A 23,123-nucleotide genomic window follows, 5' to 3' on the forward strand; every position below is an offset into this window, starting at 1 on the left:
AGACTGCTTGAAGTGTATTACATTGAGTTTCCATAACATTTATCCAAAACAATTCAAATTGGAATCCACATTTTCTAATTTTTGCAAAACTGATTGAGAAAAATCCCCCATTTGTTTCATCGTTGTCCTGAGAAACCCTTCAACTCTAGAAATGCCTAACCATAAGTCTGTAAGGGTAATATCCTGTGTTTCCTCCGTTAGTGGATTTTCCTTCACTCCACCTGAAAAATTCAGTGGTTTAGGTATTTCAGTATACGCTAACTTATTAATATGGGTGGAGGATACCACTTGTCCGTTGGAAATAGTAGGGTTTATATTCCTACTATCACTAGATATTGGATGAAGGGGAGGAGTCCGTTCGAGGGGACTCAATGAAGCTCCTGAGAAGGAGGAATCCATGTTTAATGGTACTTCTAATGGTTTTTCAGATATTAATGTTAAATGCCTATCCATGGGGCCAGATACCGCAGGTGTTGAACTTTTCGGCTTAATTTTCCTTTTCCCCATATTCAAATCTAAAGCCAGAAATATAAAAATAAGTTATACCAACTTAAATTCCGACTCCCCGATTCCTCGTGGCTCCAAGGGGCTCCCAAGGGGCCTGGCATGCCCCTTTGGGCACGCTCCTTCGGCCACGCTCTGCGGCCGCGGCTTCTCTTTAACTAGTTGGAGATGGACCCGATGACGTCAGGGGTCCGTCTCTATCAGTGCCTGCCAGCCAGCTACGAAGAAAGGAAGAATCGCTGCTGCAGGAGACTTGGGGGCAGCCAAAAAGTCCCCTCCGATATCCCTCCAGGTCAGTAACAAACTCCCAAGGTAGCCACGGCAGCGGTTTCTCTTTAAGTAGTTGGAGACAGACTCGATGACGTCAGGGGTCCGTCTCTATCAGTGCCTGCCAGCCAGCTACGAAGAAAGGAAGAACCGCTGCTGCAGGAGACTTGGGGGCAGCCAAAATGTCCCCTCCGATATCCCTCCAGGTCAGGAACAAACTCCCAAAATAGCACCTGGAAAGCCGCATGCAGCCTGTGTGTTTGAGACCGCTGATGTAAACCGTTCTGAGCTCCCTTGGGAGAACATTATAGAAAATTGAATGAACAAATAAATAAATATCAAACCCAGATCATGAACAAGGTGGGCAAATACCGATTCTAAATTAGAAGCAGGGCTGTCCATGTGGCTGTTAATGTCACTAAGCAATGAAAACAGGTCCTGCAGAACCGTGCAAATTCTATCAAAAGCAAACAAAGATCTTCAAAGAAGGAAGAACATGGTATACCAACAGAGAAGAAAACAAAAAGAAAAACTTGTGAATTGCAACTGGAGTGAATTTACAAAATAAATAAATTATTTCCCAGGGTTTACTTGGCTATACATCTTATCATAAACCACATTGAACTACTTGGTTGTTAGTTGTGTTGAACTGTATTGTATAAGGAGAAGAGTTGGAATCACTATCCCTCACACCCCTCTTGCTTTGCTGAACTACAAGACAGAGCAGTATAATCCACTAGGACAAGACTTAAAAAGAGAAAATCCTCTTCTCTCAGTCAGAGCCACTAAACTAAACTAAAACTAAATTAAACCTTAAGTTTGTATACCGCATCATCTCCATAAAGATAGAGCTCGACACAGTTTACAGGTAATTCAATAAATGAGGAAAGGACATAATAAGAAATTAGAGATTAATGAAGAGGATAGCTAGCTATTTTAAACAGATAGCTTTACGTTTTGGAGAAAAGCCAGGTTTTCAGATGCTTTCGGAATAATTGGAATGAGCCTAGGTTCCGCAGTGGGGCAGGGAGGTTATTCCAAAGCTCAGTGAATTTGAAGAAAAGGGATTTTCCTAATTTACCTGCATACATGACACCTTTTAATGAGGGGAAAGATAGTTTGAGTATGTGGGCAGATCTGGTAGTGTCAGGTCTCGAAGAATTCCAGGATAGTAGGATTAGGAAAGGAAGAATGCCATGTAGTATCTTGAAAATTAGGCTGGCACATTTAAAGTGAATCCTAGAAATCACCGGAAGCCAGTGAAATTTTGACAGAAGTGGGGAAACATGATCGAATTTGCTTTTTGCGAAGATCAACCTAGCCGCAGTGTTCTGGATCCACTGAAGTCTTTGAAGATTTTTCTTGGTTAGACTTAGATAGATGGAATTACAATAGTCCAGTCTGGAAAGAATGATTGATTGTACAAGGACAGCAAAATGTAAGGTAGAGTTACTTAAATAATTCTGAGAAGATGCAATACTTATATCAAAAGCCCATCTCTTGCTAGCTTCATGTGAGTTGGAGAGCTAGATTGGCCACTGTTGGAAACAGGATACTGGGTTTGATGGGTGTGTCTGACCCAGTGTGGCAGTTCTTATGTACTTAATACAGCCCATGAAGGGCATAGGTTTTAGCCATGGCTCCTCACATATGAATGTCCTAAAGACTTTGGGTGGACAGATGGCATAACAAGGCCCAGCTATTCAAGTGCTTTGTAACAGAGCATTTTGAGAGTGATAAACGGTCTCCAAATATTTTTGTTTTTATTTAGCTCATGCTTTTTCAATAGTAGTTCAAAGTAAGTTACATTCAGGTATAGCAGGTATTTTCCTGTCCCCCAAGGACTCACAATCTAAGGGGCCCTTTTACCATGATGCAGTAAACCCTGGGCTTAGCATGTAGAAAATTCTCACATTAACACATGCTAAGCCCAGATTTATTAATAAGAACATAAGAACTGCCATCTCCGGATCAGACCTTCGGTCCATGAAGTCTGGCAATCTGCGCATGCGGAGGCCCAGCCAGGTGTACACCTGGCGTAATTTTAGTCACCCATATCCCTCTATGCCTCTCATAAGGAGATGTGCATCTAGTTTGCTTTTAAATCCTAGAACGGTGGATTCCGCAATAACCTCCTCTGGGAGAGCATTCCAGGTGTCCACCACTCGTTGCGTGAAGCAGAACTTCCTGAAATTCGTCCTGGACTTGTCCCCCCTCAGCTTCAGTCCATGTCCTCTTGTCCGTGTCACATTGGACATTGTAAATAACTTTTTTTCCTGCTCTATTTTGTCGATTCCTTTCAGTATTTGGAAAGTCTCTATCATATCCCCTCACAGTTGTTAGGGCTCCCAACAGTGCTTGGGACCCGCAAAAAATTAACGTACGCTTATCCGAATGTATTAGCCGGTTAACAATGGAACACTCACTCTCCACCCCCTCACCAAAAAATGATTGTGCAAAAATAGTTAATGTACGCTTAGCACGCTTTTTGCAGTAAGCCTTTACTTGCATCTTAGGGCTTAGCAACTTTTAGTTCGTACCCAACACAATGGCTCACTCAGGTTGAGCCTTAAAATACTTTACAGGGAACATGACTATGGATATGATAATCTGCTGCATTCTTCACAGCATTGTAATTAGGTATAGAAATGCTGCCCACACCAGACATCAGGAGAGTGCTAGGAGAAGTCAGACCAGAAAGCTAATCATAATGTTTACTTCTCTTGTAGGGTGCTACCCAACTGGAAATAAATCATATAGGGCTCCATTTGAGAGAGTTTTATAATATTATATTGTATTATTGCATTTATATTGTATTATGATTGGGGGGAGCTCAATGTGGTTACTTGTCAAGGGCCACCCCCCATCAAAGTTACTTTTTCCCTCTGCTGTTTGTTACATGTATTATGAATATTATTCAGCATACAAGAACAGTACCAAAGGAGTAATTTAAACTTACCATTGATGATCCGGTACCATACTCTTCCATTTTCACCTTCATCTGCATCTGTAGCTTTCAGCTTTAAAAAGGAAGAAAAAGAATGAGCTTTTGCATTCATTTTCCAAAAGCACACCACTTCTCTACACAGTCCATTTTATATCAATATTTTAAGGTGGTCTTATGTATGGCAAAACCTGAGGAAATAGTTCTGTTAAATTGTTATTATGTTCCCAGTAAGAGAATTATGATGCTAGAGGGTGAACTAGAGGAGCTGAGTTTATCAATTAACACTGACTTAACTAGGGGCTCCTTTTACAAAGTGATTTTAGCGCGCGCTAACCCCGCGCCAAAAACTAACGCCAGCTCAATGGTGGCTTTAGCGTCTAGTACACGCAGCAATTTAGCGCGCGCTATGCGTGCGCTAAAACCACTAGCGCAACTTTGTAAAAGGAGCCCTAGGTTTTTTGTTTTGTTTTTTGAATAAAAGCTTTTATTGAAATATACGGTACACAGAAATATGCAGCACAAAACAGCAAAAGAAAACACCAAAAGTGCTGCCAGCAAATGAAACATGTGCAATATTCACAAATATACAAGAACAAACTACAAAACCAGCTATAACACAGCAAAATCCCCCCTCCCACCCCCCAGGGACGAAACACAGTTCCCACAGCACCAGAAAAGGTAAAGGATCTTCCAACCCAACTCAAATAAAGAAGTAGGAATAGGGTCTCCCCAGCACAAGTTCCCCCATTCAAGCCCCAAACTCAACTCCCAGCTCCACCTCCACAACTAACCCCTACAGAGTCCCGGAGCCCTAGGTTTTTATTAAATTCTCATGTTAATATTTCAGTGTGACCAACTCTTTTGGTGGCCTTTCAGAGTGATTGTGGGAAAAAATACCAGCTATTTGAAGACATACTTTAACAACTATCTGTATTATGGGCAAAGGATTCTGGTTTTTTCTAATGTGCCTGACACTACTCAATTAGGCCCTGATTCTAATAACAGGTAGGTAGGTGCCTTACTGCTGCCTATCTTAATTATTTTAATTGGTTCAATCGACGCAGTAATTGACTGTGCCGATTAAAAACCAATTACAATGCCGTTTAAAAAATGGAGGCGCCTAAAATAGCGCTGTTGTTCTAAGGAGGTACCTTATGATGCCTATGGCCACTGTAGTCATGGTTAACGCCAGAAGTAGCTTTAGGTACTGTTAGCTTTAGGCTTCTGTAGATGTGATTCTCATGAAAGGTAGGCGCCACAACGAGTGGTGGATGCTTGGAATGCTCTCCCAGAGGAGGCTGTGACGGAGACCACCATTTTGGGATTCAAGGGCAAGTTGGATGCACACCTTCTTGCAAATCACATTGAGGGATACGGGAAAACAGGGTCTTCATCAGAGAACACCTAGCTTGGCCTCCGCGCCGGACTTGATGGACCTAAGGTCTGATTCGGTGAAGGCACTTCTTATGTTCTTATGAAATGTAGGCCTTTAAAAACCTGGCCTACATTTCTAGTGCCTATCATTCACGTAGCTGCAATTTTTCAAACAGCTCCATTGCACGATTTGACACGTGATCAGCGCTATTTTTGTAGGTGGTCATCGATTACAGTGCCATTTGGAGAACCTGGCCCTTAGTGTTGTTTATATAACTTGACTTAGGCGCCAGTAGGCGCTGATATATTAGGCCAGACATTTCCTGGCCTAATTTACTGACGCCTGCCACAGGCACCTACCAGTGCCTAAGTCATACCATGCCTATTCTCCATACCCTAACCATTTCTACTTTTCAGGTAGGTGTCATTAAGTGCTGGTAGGCATCGCTAGGCACAATTTTCTGAAGAAAAAGGGGATAGAAGGGGGATAGATAGAGGGCTACGATACAGGTCCTGGACCTGATGGGCCGCCGCGTGAGTGGACTGCTGGGCATGATGGACCTCAGGTCTGACCCAGCAGAGGCACGGCTTATGTTCTTATGATATCAGTGTTAAGCTAATTAATTCTTTAAATTAGGTTTTAATGGCATTTTCAATTAAAACACCAATTAACCATATTTTAAAAAATTAAGTTGTGCATGGAATTCAGCTAGGCACCACCAATACCTAACTTACCCACCCCCCTTTATGAAGATGTGTTAGGGTTTTTATCGCAGGCCACGGCTGTAAAAGCTCCAACGCTCACAGAAATTCTATGAACATTGCAGTTTTTACCAACGTGGCCTGTGACAAAAAACCTTAATGTGGCTTCATAAAAGGGGGGGGGGGGGGTCACGCACCATTTATAGAATTCCCCCCTCTTAGTGTTCTGGCATGTGTAAATACCAATTAAGTTACCACTTATATGCACATAACTGCAGGCACCCAGTTATAGATTTTCTCTGTATGTGTTTTGATTCATTACATTTAGAGACTTGTATTTCTGAACATGTTAAAGAGGGAGTTTGATGAATAGTATGATGCAATTAAATAGGGTTGCATGTTCTTTGGACCCGTGTCTGTCGGAGTGCTTCTGGCAATGCGGGAAGGGTTCTACAAAAGTTGTGTTTGAATTTCTGAAACTTCTTTTTTCACATAAAAAGATAGAGGGGCATTATCGAAAGGAACGTCTAAGTCCATTTTCATCCAAGTCGCAAGTCATCCAAAGTTAAAAAGAGCTTAGGACATATTTTCGAAAAATACGTCCAAATTTTTTTTCGTTTCGAAAATCGTCCAAGTATACGTCCAGCTGATCTGACCGTCCAAGCCACTAAATCATCCATCTTTATACCACATTTTCGTCCAACTTTTCATCCGAGTCAAAAATGCCTAGAACAAGCCCTGTTGGACGTGGGAGGGGTCTGCAAAATGATGGACTGAACACTCAGACATGGTACCTTACAGGGCACTGCTGTGAACTTCACAAAAAGGGTGCCATGTCTTCATCTCACTACAGCTCCCTTATAGGGCATTATAAGCCCTCCAAACTACCTCAAGAATCCCCTAGACCCACGTATCTACCACCCCAAAAGCCGTTATGGCTACAGGAGTCACTTATATGCTAGTAAAAAAGGATATTGGGGGTGTTTAGGGGAATGCACATGTTTCAATATCAATGCAGTGATTACAGGGGCTTATGGGCATGGGTCCACCTCTCTATGGATCCCTAACTCACCCCCAAGATGGTTTAAGACACCTCTGTGCAGCACAACTAGGCTTTCCTATGCCAGGCTGTCAGGAGATGATATTCTGGAGGCACAATTTTTAAGTTGTGATTAATATTTTTATGGGGGGGTGTTGGTGATCACTGGGGTAGTGTGTGGGGGTCTGTATTATGTGTTTACAGTGCTTATTTGATCATTTTAGGTGGTTTTTTGTGACTTAGACCATGTTTGAAATGGTCTAAGTCACAACGTCCAAGTTCCGTGTATGCTGTGCTGTATAACTTTCGGTTATACATGCAGTACGACTAAGTCTAAGCCGTCCCACGTCCCGCCCAAATCCCACCCTCGACATTCCTCCTGAAATGCCCCATTTAGCTATGGTCGTTCAGAGTCACTATGAAGGCCTAGGTCGTTTAAAAATACATCCAAAACCCGGTTTGATTATCGGCACTTGGACGTCTTTCGTTTATAATCGTCCAAGTGCCGACTTAGGCCAGTTTTTGGATGTTTTTCTCTTCCAATTATGAGCCCCATAGGGTTTAGAGTAGACTATTGTATCACAAATTGTTGCCCTAATAGAATTAATTTAAAATCTCATTTTCAGTTTTTGGTGACTTTAGGCCATCTTTTACTAAGTTATAGTAGATATTTTTACTATGACCTGGGGCACTAAATACTTCAACGCTCATAGAATTCCTATGACTGTCAGAGCAGCATTGGAGCATTTAGTGCCCCATGACATGGTAAAAATGTCTACCGTGGCTTAGTAAAAGAGGGACTTAGTCATCTTTTACTAGAGATGATAACATATATTCTTTGGAATGTAATTGTTATAAGCTTTAATAAAAAGGAAACCCTTAAAGTTATTAGGATTATAATTGTCAAAAAGTTTTAATTGAAGATAGGTTGGTGTAATTGTGCATGAGTCATGAAACGTGTGGCTCTTTCTTCCATAAATAGCCCCCTAATGATTTTTTTGCACCCCCTAATGTGGTAAAAACTTGGTATGGATTAGAAACAGAATAAGGGATGAAACTTGTAAATGTATATTTGTGAAACTGATTTATTTACTAAACTAAACTAAACTACCGCATCCTCTCCATAATTATAGAGCTCGGCACGGTTTACAAGAGCTTAATATAGGAAGGAATAACATAATGGGTTTGGAGGTTGAGAACAGGGGGGAGGAGAGCATTACATTTTTGTGAAAAGCCTAGTTTTCAGGTGCTTATGGAATAGTTGGAAGGAGCCCTGATTCCGTAGTGGGGCAGTAAGATTATTCCAAAGCCCTGTGATTCTGAAGAAGAGAGATTTTCCCAATTTTCCCACATAGAGGATACGTTTTAGCGAGGGGAAGGATAGTTTAAGTTTTTAGGTGGGCCTGGTGGTGTCAGGACTTGAGGAGTTCTAAGATAGTGGGATTAGGGGAGGGAGGATGCCGTGTAGGATCTTAAAAGCTAGGCAGGCACATTTAAAATGAATCCTGGAAATTACTGGGAGCCAGTGGAGTTTGGACAGAAGTGGGGAAATATGATCAAATTTGCGTTTTGTGAAGATCAACTTGGCCACAGTGTTCTGAATTAGTTGAAGTCTTTGAAGACTTTTTTAGTTAGACTTAAACAGATGGAATTACAATCATCTAGTCTGGAGAGGATGATGGATTGAACAAGGACAGCAAAATATTGTTGGCGGAAGCAGGATCTCACTTTCCTCAGCATGTGGAGGCTAAAATAGCATGATTTTACCAAGGAGTTGAGGTGGTCATTGAAGGAAAGAGAAGAGTCGATAATGATGCTTAGAACTTTGCTTGAGAACTCAAGCTGCAGTGTGGCGCCAGAGGGCAGTGCGAAGAGGGTAGGCAGCTGTTCTAATTTTGGGCCGAGCCAGAGTAGTTTCATTTTGGACTCGTTCAGTTTCATTTGAACTGAGAGGGACCAGGATTAGAGTTTTGGTTATGCAAGCTGTTATATTCTCAGAGAGGTTGGTAAGGTTCGAGTCTGTCTCGAGAAGGACAAGGATGTCGTCAGCATATGTATAGATTGTTTCAAGGGGAGATAGATGGAAGAGTTTCAGGGAAGACATGTAGATGTTGAAAAGAATAGGGGATAGGGGTGATCCCTGTGGACATATTCCCAACGAGCATCTTTGGCAGAAGTTTTGTGCTCGGTCAGGTCGAGGAAGCTGATGATGTCTAGAGTATGCCCTTTTTCGTGGGTTGGGGAGGACGCAGGAGAGGGGAAACCTAGAGAAGTGAGGAAGTTGTTGAATTTGGTTGCATCCTTGCTGGTGTTATCATCTAGATGGAGATTAATATCGCCAATGATCAATAGTCTCTGAAATTTTAGGAAGGCACTTGATATGGTCTCAAGGATGAGTTCGGGGGATTTATTCCAGGGGGTTGGTGGCCGGTATAGTAACAAGATATCTAATCGGTGGGAGTGGTAGAGTGTGGGCTCTGTTGACTTATTTCTTTTAGAGTGATAACCAGGACATTATAACTTCTATTATTACTAAAAAGCACATTATAACTTCTATTCTTACTAAAGCAGAGTTTATCATTGTAGTTAATAATTTAAACAGAGTGTAATCAAGAGATTAATATAGTCACTGGAATCGCCTTTTTTCAGGTTCACATGCAACTTGTGTCCAAGCTAGAAAAAGGATGATGACCCCACATAATTTATTTTCCTGTGTTAGGGTGAGTGAGTGGCGGGGTCTTCATCCTTAATTCCTGACTTCTTGCAATGGTTAGAACCTGAGCACCTCAGCACCTTGAGGTTGTGGGTTCAAAAACCCATGCTGCTCCTTGTGACCCTGGGCAAGTCACTTAATCCTCCACTGCCCCAGGTACAGTAGATAGATTGTGAGCCCACCGGGACAGATAGGGAAAATGCTTGAAGTACCTGTATGTAAGCCGCTTTGAGTGTGCTTGTATAAATACAAAAAGACGGTATACAAGTCCCAATCCCTTTCCCTTTGAGGAAGAATTTATTTAGATTTTGCTCACATCTTTTTCAGGGGCCCATGCAGAAAGCCTTCCTGCAGAGCCCACACTCTACCACTAAAAAAAATTCCAATGCATGATATAATCAAAAAGCATGCAAATTATTGCCACTTTAAAATCGCAGTAGTAATCCACAGCTCGTTGCTTTATGTCACCTTTCTTGTCTATGCCGGCACTGACAGAAAGGGTGACATTGATATAAAAAACAATGCCGACACTCAGACCCAGCTTTCTGCATGGCCCCTATCCCTGGTAGTATTACAGCCTCCCTTCCTTCTCCCAGACCCAATCAGATCCTAACTCCCCCCATCTCCCCAAATATCTGGTGGTCTAGAGCAGTGGTTCCCAACCCTGTCCTGGAGGACCACCAGGCCAATTGGGTCTTCAGGCTAGCCTTAATGAATATGCATGAGAGAGATTTGCATATAATGGAAGTGACAGGCATGCAAATCTGCTCCATGCATATTCACTAGGGGCTAGCCTGAAAACCTGATTGGCCTGGTGGTCCTCCAGGACAGGATTGGGAACCACTGGTCTAGAGGACCCACCCCCATCCCACAATCTGAACGCCCTGCCCCTAACATTTATTTCTTTATATTTATATTCCATCCTCCCCAAAGAGCTCAGAATGGGTTACAGTTTACATTTAACAGATTAATATTGACACATCAAAATCCCTGGTGGTCTACTGGGTTCCCTATCCCCACCCCAACCCACACAAGTCCCTGGCTTTAAAAGAAACCTCTCTGGTGTCTACTGGTACCCCCTAATCCCCAATCCTTTTTTTCAAGTTCCCCAAACCCTCCACCCTATACTAGATGGCAGAGACCCTTATATCTTTATATAGTTGAATGCCTACCACATAGGGCAGGACACTGACATTTTCAAGATGATGATGCGAGAGGCAGAAGCAACTTGGTATTACTCATGCCTTCAGGCATAGGGATAGTAGGGGTTTAGGTGGGTGCTACTAGATCACCAGAGAATTTTGTGCTGGTGTTAGTGGAGTAGATTGGGTAGGGGCACACTAAACCACCAGGTATTTTATGTTTTACTGTTATTGGCCTCCCACCTCAGTCAGGGTAGAATTATCAGATTTTATTTATGTAAAATCCAGACCCATGGACCCAGCTCCACCCTCCAAGCCCCATTACACCTACCCCATGCCCTAGCCTTGCCCCTAGCTCCGCCCCTTCCACCTGTTCTCATTGGTCGGGAGGGCATCCACGCATGCGCTGTGATGATGCCCCCTCCCGACGTGATCTGCTTTTCATAACCCAGACAAAGTGCCGGGTTTTGAAAAGCCATCAGGATGACCAGACATGCCCTAAAGAGGACATGTCCAGGTTAATCTGTACATCTGGTAACCCCAAGTCAGGGGATGGAGGCTTTTTTTCGCATGGCTGTGGGATAGCTAAAGACTGCATTAACATGCTTAAAAAAAAAAAAAGTTCAAATATAAACATTTTATTTAATACAGAAATAAACACAAGCATAAGAACATAAGCAATGCCTCCACTGGGTCAGACCCGAGATCCATCGTGCCCAGCAGTCTGCTCACGCGGCGGCCCAACAGGTCCAGGACCTGCGCAGTAGCCCCCTATCTATACCCCTCTATCCCTTTCTTCAGCAGGAAATTGTCCAATCCTTTCTTGAACTCCAGTACCGTACTCTGTCCTATTACGTCCTCTGGAAGTGCATTCCAGGTGTTACAAAACCACCCTGCCGCCTCTCCCCCCAAAACTTGAGAAAACAAAGTCTAAATGGTAAAAAAAAAAAAAAAAGAAAGGAACACCATGACCCAGCTGAAAGGTTTGGGTCTTATACCACCAGTGATTCTCCAAGACATGGTACCATCCACAATACCTACTATACACAACAAATCCTCCCCCACCCCTCCCCTGCGACAATAGACATGAGCAAGGAGCACAATTGACTTCATTATACTACAGAGTTAAGCATCAGACTTCTCGCCTTGTTTCTTGCTACGAGGACTGAAGCGCACATCCCTGGCCTCCAACATCATCATAGCATGTAAAGTATTACTCCAGGTCCAATAAAACGGTCCTTCTGTCTACATCTAAGACTGCATATACTTCTCTGTAACCCCCACCTTAACCAACAATATCCACTCCCCTTTTCCCAAAGACCCAAAAACTGTCCCATTCTCAAATATAAACCCCCACAGATGGAATACAATGGGTTACTACAAAAGATATTCAAAATAACCTATAATAAATAGCCTGCTAGAATTGTTGAACCACTGGACAAGTCCATAATGCATGTCCGAATGAACTTTTCCCAATACCACACTTGAGACAAGTTGGCAAAGCAGCACAGCCCTCTATGTGTGCTTGCAGCTGGGAAAAATAAGCTCTCTGAATTGTTCAATAATGGTTTTCTCTCAGTAATATATAGTAATTATAGTATAAATCCTACACTCTACTCAAGTGCTACACCAGTATAGTCATAGAACCTCCATTCTCTCTTCCCTGTTTCTCTTTTCATAACTCTGCCTTCCTCACACAAGAAGCAGCAGTGGAATTTAAACCAAGCTCCTCTGGATGTCAAGCCCAGTGCTCTAACCACTAGGCTAGTCCTCCACTCTGTGCTTAGATCCAGAAACAAATGTCAGTGTCTGACCTGTCTTGCCAACCCTTTCCTCCCACCCCATCCCCCCAAAATGCTCAAAATCTGATGTCAGTAAAACACTGTATAGGAAAGAACAAATTTATTGAATATAAGATATCATTCTAACTGAGCTAGCAAGCTTGTTATCAATTACAGTACTTTATTAACCTATGTTGATTAGCACAAGATCCAAACATAACTCAGCAATACCTTCTGCTGTTTAATGCTGAGCAATGCAACACTATGACTTTCTTATATCAGCTTGGATTCAGCAACTCATACAAGAGTGGCACAATCAAACACATGAGACAGTTTAGTAGCAGAGAGTGGATACTGGTGTGTACAATATACATACATACAATTTACAAAATAATGTACCCATACATTCATATTAGAGGAAGGGAACAGGAAGAAAGATTGCATTTCTGTTATTGCTGAAAATGAAAGTCATTTTTATTGTGCCATTTTTCCCCTTGCAAATAAAATAAAAACGGTTCAAAGAACAGTAAAGAGGAGGGAAGAACATGCTTCACCATAATAGTGACTAATGCAGGGATTTCAGAGTCAGCTTTCTGATTGCCAATCTGGTGCTTGGACAATGCCATGTCTACTATCCAAAAGTAGATAGAATGGGATGCTTCCAAAACCAAGATCGCGCTTGGACAGCAGCTATGAAAACTATTTCAGATAGGATAAGGAGCACAAATAAAATAGCATATCAAGTTGTAAAAAAAGTTGATTCAGGTGGTTAAGAATCTCAAGGCACCTGAGACAGATCCTATGGTCAAGGAAAATTATAGGGCTGTATCAAACCTATCCTTTTTCAGGCCTCTCTCTAAGTGATGAGCACTTTTTTTTAGAAAATAAGGGGCTCATAATAAAAAAAAAAAACGACGTCTAAAAAGTGGCCTAAATGGGTACTTGGACAATCAAAAAGCCTGATCGGCCAAGTACCTGTAACCAAAGCTAGTTTTAGACTTATCTAAAATCAGCTTAGGCTTTTCCCCTGCCTCTAAACGCATAGAGCAAAAAGAGGTGTTTTTAGAGGAGGGGAAAAGGCCTACACCTAGGCGTACAACAGGTATAACCAAATCTTTTGATAGGTTGCCTAGTCGGCACTTATACATTTTGACTTAGACCAAGTCAAAACAGGTATAAGTGCCAAAAAAGGGCACACTGAGCTGATGGCGGCTGGCACGATCAGCTCAGTAGCCCAGCAACCTACCAACTCCCCATTGCAACCATTGCGGCAGGAGAGATGGCTCATCTCCCCTGCCGCGATGAAATCACCCCTCTACTCGAACTGCCGCGATGCGTGGCAGGAGAAATGCCCAATCTCTCCTGCCACGGTTTGTGGCAGTTCGGGTAGAGGGGTGATTGCATCGCAGCAGGGGAGATAGCCAATCTCTTCTGCCGTGATGCATCACCCCTCCCCCAAGATTGGGGCAAGAGGGAGCCCATGTCCTCCTGCCCGGCGAGTCACGACACCCCACATCGATCGGGGCAAGAGGGAGCCCAAACCCTCCTGCGCTGGCAAGCCGTGACCCCCCCCCAACAAGATCGGGGCAAGAAGGAGCCCAAGCCCTCGCCCCGGTGAGCCGTGACCCCCCTGCCAATTACGATCAGGCCAGGAGGGAGCCCAAGCCCTCCTGGCCAGGCGACCCCCCCCTACCCCACTAAGATACGGGCAGGAGGGATCCCAGGCCCTCCTTCCCCCTATCCCTTCCTACGATCGTTCCCCCGAACTCCTGATCAGCCCCCCCGCTGACCCGCAAGACCCTCCGCCAACCCCTCGACCCCAAATCCCCCTCCCCTTACCTGTACAAGTTGGCCGAACGGACAGGTCCCAAGCCCATCCATCCGGCAGGCCAGCCATCCCTGGAATGGCAGGCTTTAGGGCCTGATTGGCCCAGGCGGCTCAAACCCCACTCACAGGTGGGGCCTGAGGTGCCTGGGCCAACCGGAATTGGCCCAGTAGCCTTAAGCCCCTCCTGTGGACGGAGCCTTAGGCACAGGGGCCAAATATACAGCAAGGTTCTGGGGTTTGCTTTAAACTTTGCTTCTCAAATCACTCCTTAAATCCTTGAGGACCCCACAGTCATTAGTAAGACTGGACAAGATTACAAGGGAGCTAGTATGGGAAGGTTTATCTTCACTGCATGATGCAGTAGCAACTTTTATAGTTTATGGTTTATTATTCTTTATATACCCCCTTTTACAAACAGCAGCAAAGCAGTTCACAACTGTTCACAACTAAAAATAATAATAATAAATGAGAAATTCCAAATCAATCACAGAAAGACATAAAATAAATATTAATTTTAGTACTATTTTTCCCTCTAAGGACTGAGTTGATCTGAGCATAAATTTTTTTTCATGAGTAAAAAAAATGAGTTGAAGTGATCAAACATTTTTTGTTACCTTACCTTGTGAGCATTTCTTCAGATACTTACACACACACAAACACTCACAGTGAAGTTGGAAAGAATTCCATGAGTCTTACTATGCCTGCTTTCCCTACTTATTTGACTGTAGTTTATAGCCACTTTGAGTAAAATTCATATGCTAGATATTTAATGTAGCTTAAAAAACATTGCCCCCCCCCCCCTTTATGAGCACCACTGAAAAAAACAGAGGGGAGATAGTAGGGGCTCTTTTGAACACAGCAGAGAAGAACCATTTATTGTCTACCAGCTGCCTCTCATAGTACTTCCGTTACTGATGGTATTAGTCACACTGTATACACACCAAGGAATAATGCACTAAATTAAAATAATTTATAGAAAAACAATGCAGCATATTGGACAGAATAGTATTTGCAGTATTCTGAAAATATATGCAGGCACTTTAACACTTGGCTCTTCCTACTCGCCATATGAACAGTAATGTTCAGCAGTACTCTGACAGAAATTGAGGTCACTAACAACCATAAAATAATTTACCTAGCAGTGTTTTTGGTAGGTTGTTATAGGACCACCAGGATTCAGCTCCGCTAGCCTTTTAGTTTGCTGATGAGTTACCAAACATGCTTAGAGCATCAAGCTGATAACAAGGGAAACCAGAGAAGCCAGGGCTCAAATTGCACTGATTTTGCTTGAGATTTTGGACAAGTCACTTAACCCTCCATTGCCTCAGATACAAAACTTTAAAATTATAAGCCCTCCATGGACATACAAATACCTACTGTACTTGAATGCAACTTGTCTTGAGCTATTACTAAGAAAGGTATGATCTAAATCCAAATTCAATACCAGGTATGGTGAGAAGTAATACACAACATTACAAATGTCACCTAGGACTAGCAGAGCAATTCCAACATACCATAATAGCAGTAACTTCCACAAATCACACAACAAGCACCTGCCTAGGAAAAGACAGTACTACAAGCACTGCAGTGAGCACTAGAACATCAATAAATCTATTTGGAAAGCTAGAGAAACCAGATTAGAACAGATAGATTATGTTGTTGATGCTAGCAGAAAACCATGTCTCTTTCACACAAGCAGAACACAGACCTTCACCCAGTATAGAATAAGTAACCACAAAATAAAAATAGAAATAAAAATAAAAATTAAACTTAGCCCCCTCCCATTCCCCTGAGCATCAGCTTTCCATCACTCCCTCCCATTAGGGTTACAAGATTTTACTTGTGTAAAATCCAGACCCATAGCCCCGCCTCCAGGTCCGCCCAGTTCCACCCAGCCCTGCTTCATTATGCCCAAATCACGCCCCGTTCCACCCCAGCCTCGCCCCCAGCCTCACCCCCCTCAAACTGTTCTCAGTCTCAGGAGAGCATTGCGTGGATGCAATGTGATGTCACATGCATGTGCGTCACCACGTTGCATCAGCACATGCACAGATGCCCTCCCGAGGTGGAAGCTTTTCAAAGTACTGGGTTTTTAAAAACTGTCCAGATACCCGGACATGTCCAGATATATCTGGATGTCTGGTAACCTTACTTCCCATCCTCCTGAACAGCAGCTTTCCATCCCTTCTATCGCCCTAGGAGCACCTCTCAATCAGCAGGCTGTTTGAAGCCAGGGCCTTCCCTCTGCCGAGTCACTGATGATGTCATTAATGACATGGCAGAGGGAAGCCCTAGCAGAGCAGCCACAAACAGCCTGATCACAGTGCTGCCTCTGCTGGCTGGCCACCGCCATCGCTGTTGCTGCTTTGGGAGGCCTTAAAGTATGTCATATCTTATGGTGGTGCAGGTGGGTTTGGTCACTGAATTGGTGAATTGGGCAAAACTAGTAGGTGGAGGAATAGGGAGATATGGCTAAACTCAGACAGACTCTCCTATTAAAAAAACCCCCAAACATCTGGGCACCCGGATAATCCTCTAAAAAGGAGATGACCGGGTTTTTCCAGATATCTGATAACCCTAGACCAGAAGTTGGCAACCTTTTTAAAAGCAAAGAGCCATTTTATCCTAAATGTCTGACCCAAAATGTACAAAGAGCCGCAATGGGTAGAGAAGAGGGTTTGAGATATTCCAGATCTCTCACTCTCTTCCCTACCCAAGGTCTAGTTTTTCTCCCCCTCTTTCTCCCCTCCCCTGTGCACCTCTTATCCCTCCCTCCCCCTAGCCAAGGCCCTCTTTAAAGTCCCAACCCACAATTCCCCCTCTCCCCAAGGGCCTACTTAGGAACTGGGTCCAGGGGGTGTGGTGGGGGTCCTGGGCAGGAGCTTGGCCCTCTCATGGCAACTCAAACCCACAATGCCCCACCCCCTTCACTTCACCATGTATAGGTAGCCCCCCCAGGCCTACTGAAGTACCCTGTGGTCCAGCGGTGGTCTTTGTGACATGAGAGTGGCCCTCTCGCTCCTGCCTCTTTGCAGCTGCTTTCTAAATGGCTGCTGTGACCTTTTGCAGCTGCTCGCAGCATTTCCTGTAGTACCACAAGCTGCCAAGAGAGGTCGCAAGAGCTATTTTAGAAGGCAGCCATAAGGAGGCAGGAGCAAGAGGACTGTACTCCTGCCACAAAGACCAACGCTGGACCACCAGGTACTTCGGTAGGTCTGGAAAAGAGCCACATGTGGCTTGTGAGTCACAGATTGCCAACCCCTGCCCTAAACAAAGAGACCCTGGCAAGAAAGTTAACAAATAACAGAGGAAAGCAGAAATAAGAGTCTGGGACTAGGGTTACCAGACGTCCGGGAAAACCAGAAGATGTCCTCTTTTTAGAGGACTATCTGGGTTCCTGGATGGACTTTCCAAAACCTGGCAGTCTGTCCAGATTTTTGAAAGCCCCGAGCTCCGGCCATGTCTGGAGGGCTTTCAACAAGCATGTGTGGATGACGTCACACACATCCACACATGCTGAAGGCCCTTCAGACACGGCCTGGAGGTCAGCAAAAGAGAGACAAAGCTTTTGGGGGGCAGGACTTGAGGCAGAACAGGATGGGTTTGAGATGGGATAAGGCGTAGGGTTACCAGACGTCTGGATTTCCCGACATAGTCTCCTTTTCGAGGACATGTCCAGAAGTACAGACGGCTTTTCAAAACCCAGCACTTTGTCCGTGTTTTGAAAAGCTTCCAGCCAGTAGTGACATTGGGATGCAACGCAGTGACATCACACGCATGCGCGTGATGCCATCGTATCACACCAGCGCATGCACAGATGTCCTCCTGACAAGCAAACATGTTGAGGGGGGGGGGTGGGGCTGGGACAGAACAGGGCGTAACTCAGGCAGAATGGGGCAGGGCCAGGTGGAACTGGGAGGGTCTTGGGGCAGGGCCATGGGCCCAGACTTTCGATCTGGAAAATCTGGTAACCCAAATAAGGTGGGGCTGGGAGTGGAATGGGGTGGGGCAATGCATCCAGATTTTCTAATCCTTAAATATGGTAATCTCTATCTGGGACCAACATGATTAGAAAAATAAAATTATTAGATCACAAAGGTAGAAAAAATAATTTTATTTTCTATTTATTGATTAGATCATGTCAGCAATATACATATTCCAGAACTGTTTTTAGATATGGCTAGAACCCACAAGAAAAACCTCCAGTAGTAAGAGCACTTTGCTAGAGGCTTGGCTTTATTCTGAGATATTGTTCTGCAAAAACGTACAAATGTTGCAACTTTTTCCACCCATCTTTGTCCAGAAGATGAGAAAATTATGCCAAATGTTATGTAATAAAGATCATACACTTTTTCAATGTGTGTATGTGTATATTTTGTGATATTTAGCCATCATTTTATGATGCAACATTCTTTGTAATCCAACTAATGTGTTCACCCGGTTTCACTAAAGTAATTTTCTCCATCAAAATACACTCGATACGATACAGGAACAAGGTAAAAACCAGGATCTCCAGGACAACCCCAAAAGGAGCTTGTTGGCACTTGTTTCCACATATTGTAGTAATAAAGTCTCAAAGCAAGGAAGGAGAGGGTAAAGACAGAAGAGGATGAATGAAGAAAGAAAAAGTAACATGGCCAAGGGCCTCTCTTCATTAACCTTTCCTTTACCCCACCCCCCTCTCCTAAACCCAAATCGGCCAGGGATAACTTGAAAGCTGACATTCACTGAAAAGGCGCCAGAGAGTGGACCATACCACTCGAGTTCAGCAGGGGAGCAGAAGCCTACTGGGGGCACAATCCTAATATTCCATGAGCTATAACCACAGCCTCTATTTCCCTTCAAACAGTTCCAAACAGAGCAAAAAACGCACTGAATTAATCAATTTATCCCTTCCCACAGAAAATCTGAAGCCGATAAAGAGCTCTGTTACTTCACTGAAGTTAGAAGTGGCAGCCCAGTTTTTTTTTTCTCCCCCTCTCTCTCCCCACCCCCCACAAGCAGTCAGACTGGTAAGAGCAGACAGAGCTGTGAAAGACTACAGCAAAGGGAAAGCCAGGAGGAAGAAGATGAAACTAGTTCTAAGAGCAGTCTGAGGTAACAAAAAACAGATTTCTGGTTACTACAGTATTTCTAATTAAGGACCGTTTAACAAGGTCCCCCCTCCCCCTATAGATACAAAATGTGAACAAAGCCTCAATACATCAGCTTTGAGAAAATGAAGAAAAAGTGATTAGAGGGGCTGAGGGAAAAGCTGGCAGGAGTTTCTTCTCAGTTCCCGGGCCTGAGGAAGCTTTCTGCCAACTTACAGATTTCCACTCTGTTACTGTAGTCGAGCTTCTTAAACATTCCCAAGGGATTCCAAAGCAAGTGAGTATCCAGAATGAATATGCATGAGGTACATTTGTATATGCGAGCTGTCTGAGGTGTGCAATTTTGATCATGTGCATTTCCTGAAAATTCTGACTGGCTGTAGACATCCCAGAACGCGCTTGGGAAGCCCTCCTCCTCCTCCTCCACAGTTTAGGATATACAGTTCCTTATAACATTTCAAAGAGCTACAATCTGGGGATAGCTTGTTCTTAGCCTGTTACCGAGTAATGCACCTGATTGTCTAAATAAGATAGCTGACCAAAGAGAGATCTGCTGCAGGATTGAAATGATACTTTATTTCCTTCAAAAATCTTATTGGTTTAAGAGCACTTGCAGGAGGAAGAATGTGTAGGGAAAATGTTACAGCTGCCTATTATCACTTAAGACAATTGGTAGGAGAGGCTAGTGTCCTCAGTTGGGATCTGAAGTGCAGGAGAGCTACTGAAGTTAATTTTTAGGTAGCCAAGGCCACATTGCATTATAAGGGAGAAAGATTTCTATGTGACTGCTTATTGGAAGGGCAAAGGACAAGGGCTAGAAGCCTGAGCTAGCAGAGGGGTTACTAATAGAAATGTGCTTGGAAAAGTAGATGCATGTTCTTTGTTTTATATGAAGGTGTCATGAAAACAAGGTGGCATTTGCTAAATGTTCCTCAGGTTTGGGCTACCTCTTTGCTTTTGAATGAAAATGGTTAAAGGGAATCCATGAAGCTCCCAAGATATGTTTAATGACGTACTGTGGCTGACCTTTTCTGTGCTTTTCTAGAGTCAGAAGTGGTACCAGAGGATTAGAGAAGGGCGAATGTTGTCCCTCTCCACAAAAAAGGATGTAGGGAACTACAAGCTAGTAAGTCTGACTTCTGTGGTAAGTAAATTAATGAAAACTCTTTTAAAACAGAAAACATAGTGATGTTTCTGGAATCCAGTGGATTTCAGGACCCGAGGCAATATGGATTCACTAGACAAATCTGATCAATTTCTTTGACTGGATGACCAGAGAATTGAATAGAGGGAGCGTGCTAGATGTGGTATAGTTTAGTAAAGCTTTTGACAGTGTTCCACTCAGGCATCTAATAAACTGAGTGCCCTTGGTATGGACCCCAAAGTGACAGACTGGGTCAGGAACTGGTTGAGTGGAAGGCGACAGAGGGTAGTGGTCAATGGAGATCACTCTGAGGAAAGGGATGTTTGAATTAATTTTTTACTGACATTTTGTCCATTTTAAAATCTGTTTCTTTACTCTTCGACAGCATAACTCCTTTCATGTTCTCTTCTTAGCATTATGGCCAAAATTAACTATTGTAATGTAATCTATGCAGGATTCTTCTAGTCTTCTCTCAAAAGCCTGCAATCTTTGCCGAATAATCTTTGCAGGGTCCTTCCAGTGTTCTCTCAAAAGACTGTAGTCTTTGCATAGCACTGCTGTTCGATTGGTCTGCCATGCTAGAAAGTCTGACCGTGTGCCATCTCTACTTAAAAGCCTTCACTAACTTCCAGTATTTTTTTCAAAACCAATTTAAAATTCTCCTTCTGGCTTTTAAAACTTTTTGATTGGGAACCACATCGTTTCTTCCAAATCTGACAGACCTTATATCCTACGTGTACCCTCTGCTCCTTAAATGACCATAGAATGGTCTTACCCGGCCCAAGACAAGCTTAATATGAACACACATGAAAATGTGTGAGTGTGTTTGGGTTTTTTTTTTTTGTATTCCTGCACTTTGAAATAAGCTCCTTCTTGATATCTGGAGCGAGTTGTCCATTTCTAAATTTAAAGCAGTATTAAGACCTGATTTTTTAAACAGGCCTTCTGCGCCTCTAATTAACTGGATCTGTGACCACCCTTTCTTCCCGATTTCCATCCTATATTACTTTCTTTACTTTTTCCCCCTAGCTACTTGTGCTGAGTATGTGTATGCCTCGTTCTTGTCAAAATTCTGTAGTTTCTTACTATTATTATTAAATTGCACATTTTTCAGTTCTGTTTTGTCAGTTGTGACAGTACATCTAATAAGAATAAAGAATTTTCTGTATTTTAAGATTTGTATTGCGAGTTGTTTATACCACACTTAGATTATGAAATTTGAGAAACTTTAAATCAAAACTGAATTTGAATTTGCAGTAACTATCAGCATAAAAACAATATCTCCAGTATGAATGAATTGCAAGCTTGATGAACTTATACGTGTCAATTTTTTTTTTTTTTTGAACCCTGGAAATTAACCAAACCATGTTATTTCATGTGTTTTAGAAAAGATGAACCCTGAAGATACATGGAACGAGACCACTCCTAGCCCCACTATCAGAGGATTTCTTACTATGCCTACAGAGGTGATCTCACTGAGTACCATACAAGCTACCTTGGAAAAGGCAGATTCCCTGGCCATCATCATCTCTCTCATCTGCATCTTCCTTCTCCTGGCTACTTGTCTTATCTTTATGACGCTCTGTAAGCCTGCTGCACTAGATCAATCTTGTTATGGTCCACATGAGTGCATGCCTTATCACCCAGAAGATGCCAATGAACCCCAGTTAAGGCTCTGGAAAAGGCTTGGCTCTCTTAGACGTTCCATAAATAGCTTCAGACGTAGTCGTCCCATTTCTCAACATCAGAGGACTTGTCCCAGAAGGCCACCAGCAAGCCAAGACTGGGACTTCATGGAATCCACAAAAATGTGATCCATTACCTCCCTTTCCCCAAGAGAAAGCAACACCCCAACACATAACTATTAGTGGCATCAGACTTCCCACATCTTGGATTCTCATAACATTTGGATGAGAAGGACCTAGGGCACACATTCTTAAAAATTAGTTCATTTTGCCTTAGGAAGTTATTAGTGGGGTAAGCAGGAGATCTTCACATCTGCAGTGGAATAATGCTAGAATGATCTATTGTATAAAAGGACAGTGGCATGAGAGTGAGGATATAATGATAAGATTTTCTATAATTCTTCAAAAAGAATAGCCCTCCTAGAAAAATACTCCTCCATGTCTATTTTTCATTTTATTCTCCTTGTGTCTCAGTAGTTTCTACTGTTTGGGTTTGTTTGTTTTTTCAGAGAATATGCCCGTGTGACTTTGAAAACCTTTAGCAGTTCAGGGGTTTCAGGAGTATCTCTGAGGTACACTTTCAGTTCTGCTCAATGGTACACAAGGTCCACTACAGGAACAGCAACTAAACCCCCCCCCCCCCCCCCCCACTTCTCAAACTTGCACTCTCTACCTCTTTTGCTTATCCAGGCCTCATGAGCCCCATGGGTCTCAATTAGCTTGTCTTAACTGATTGTATAATTTACTTAAAATGGAAGCTTGAAGGATCACAAGTGTTATTGTTGCCTCTCTCTACCAGATTTCAAGCTGTTAGAAAACATTTTTTCCTTTCTGACTTTTTTCAACAAAGAAGAGTGATTCACTCCTTATGTTTAAAAAGAAAAAAAAAAAGGTTTCGCTGAGT

General features: G+C 43.1%; 1 protein-coding gene across 1 annotated transcript in view; it reads right to left on the minus strand.

Moving 5' to 3' along the window:
* CDH23 (cadherin related 23) overlaps window positions 1-23,123 on the minus strand; it is a 1,673,137-nt gene that overhangs the window by 471,399 nt on the left and 1,178,615 nt on the right. Inside the window, exon 28 of the mRNA XM_033942780.1 lies at window positions 3,731-3,791. Coding sequence (XP_033798671.1) covers window positions 3,731-3,791 — 61 coding nt within the window. The remainder of the gene's footprint in view (window positions 1-3,730; window positions 3,792-23,123) is intronic.

This window comes from Geotrypetes seraphini, chromosome 4, assembly GCF_902459505.1.
Source record: "Geotrypetes seraphini chromosome 4, aGeoSer1.1, whole genome shotgun sequence".
NCBI classification, from domain to species: domain Eukaryota; kingdom Metazoa; phylum Chordata; class Amphibia; order Gymnophiona; family Dermophiidae; genus Geotrypetes; species Geotrypetes seraphini.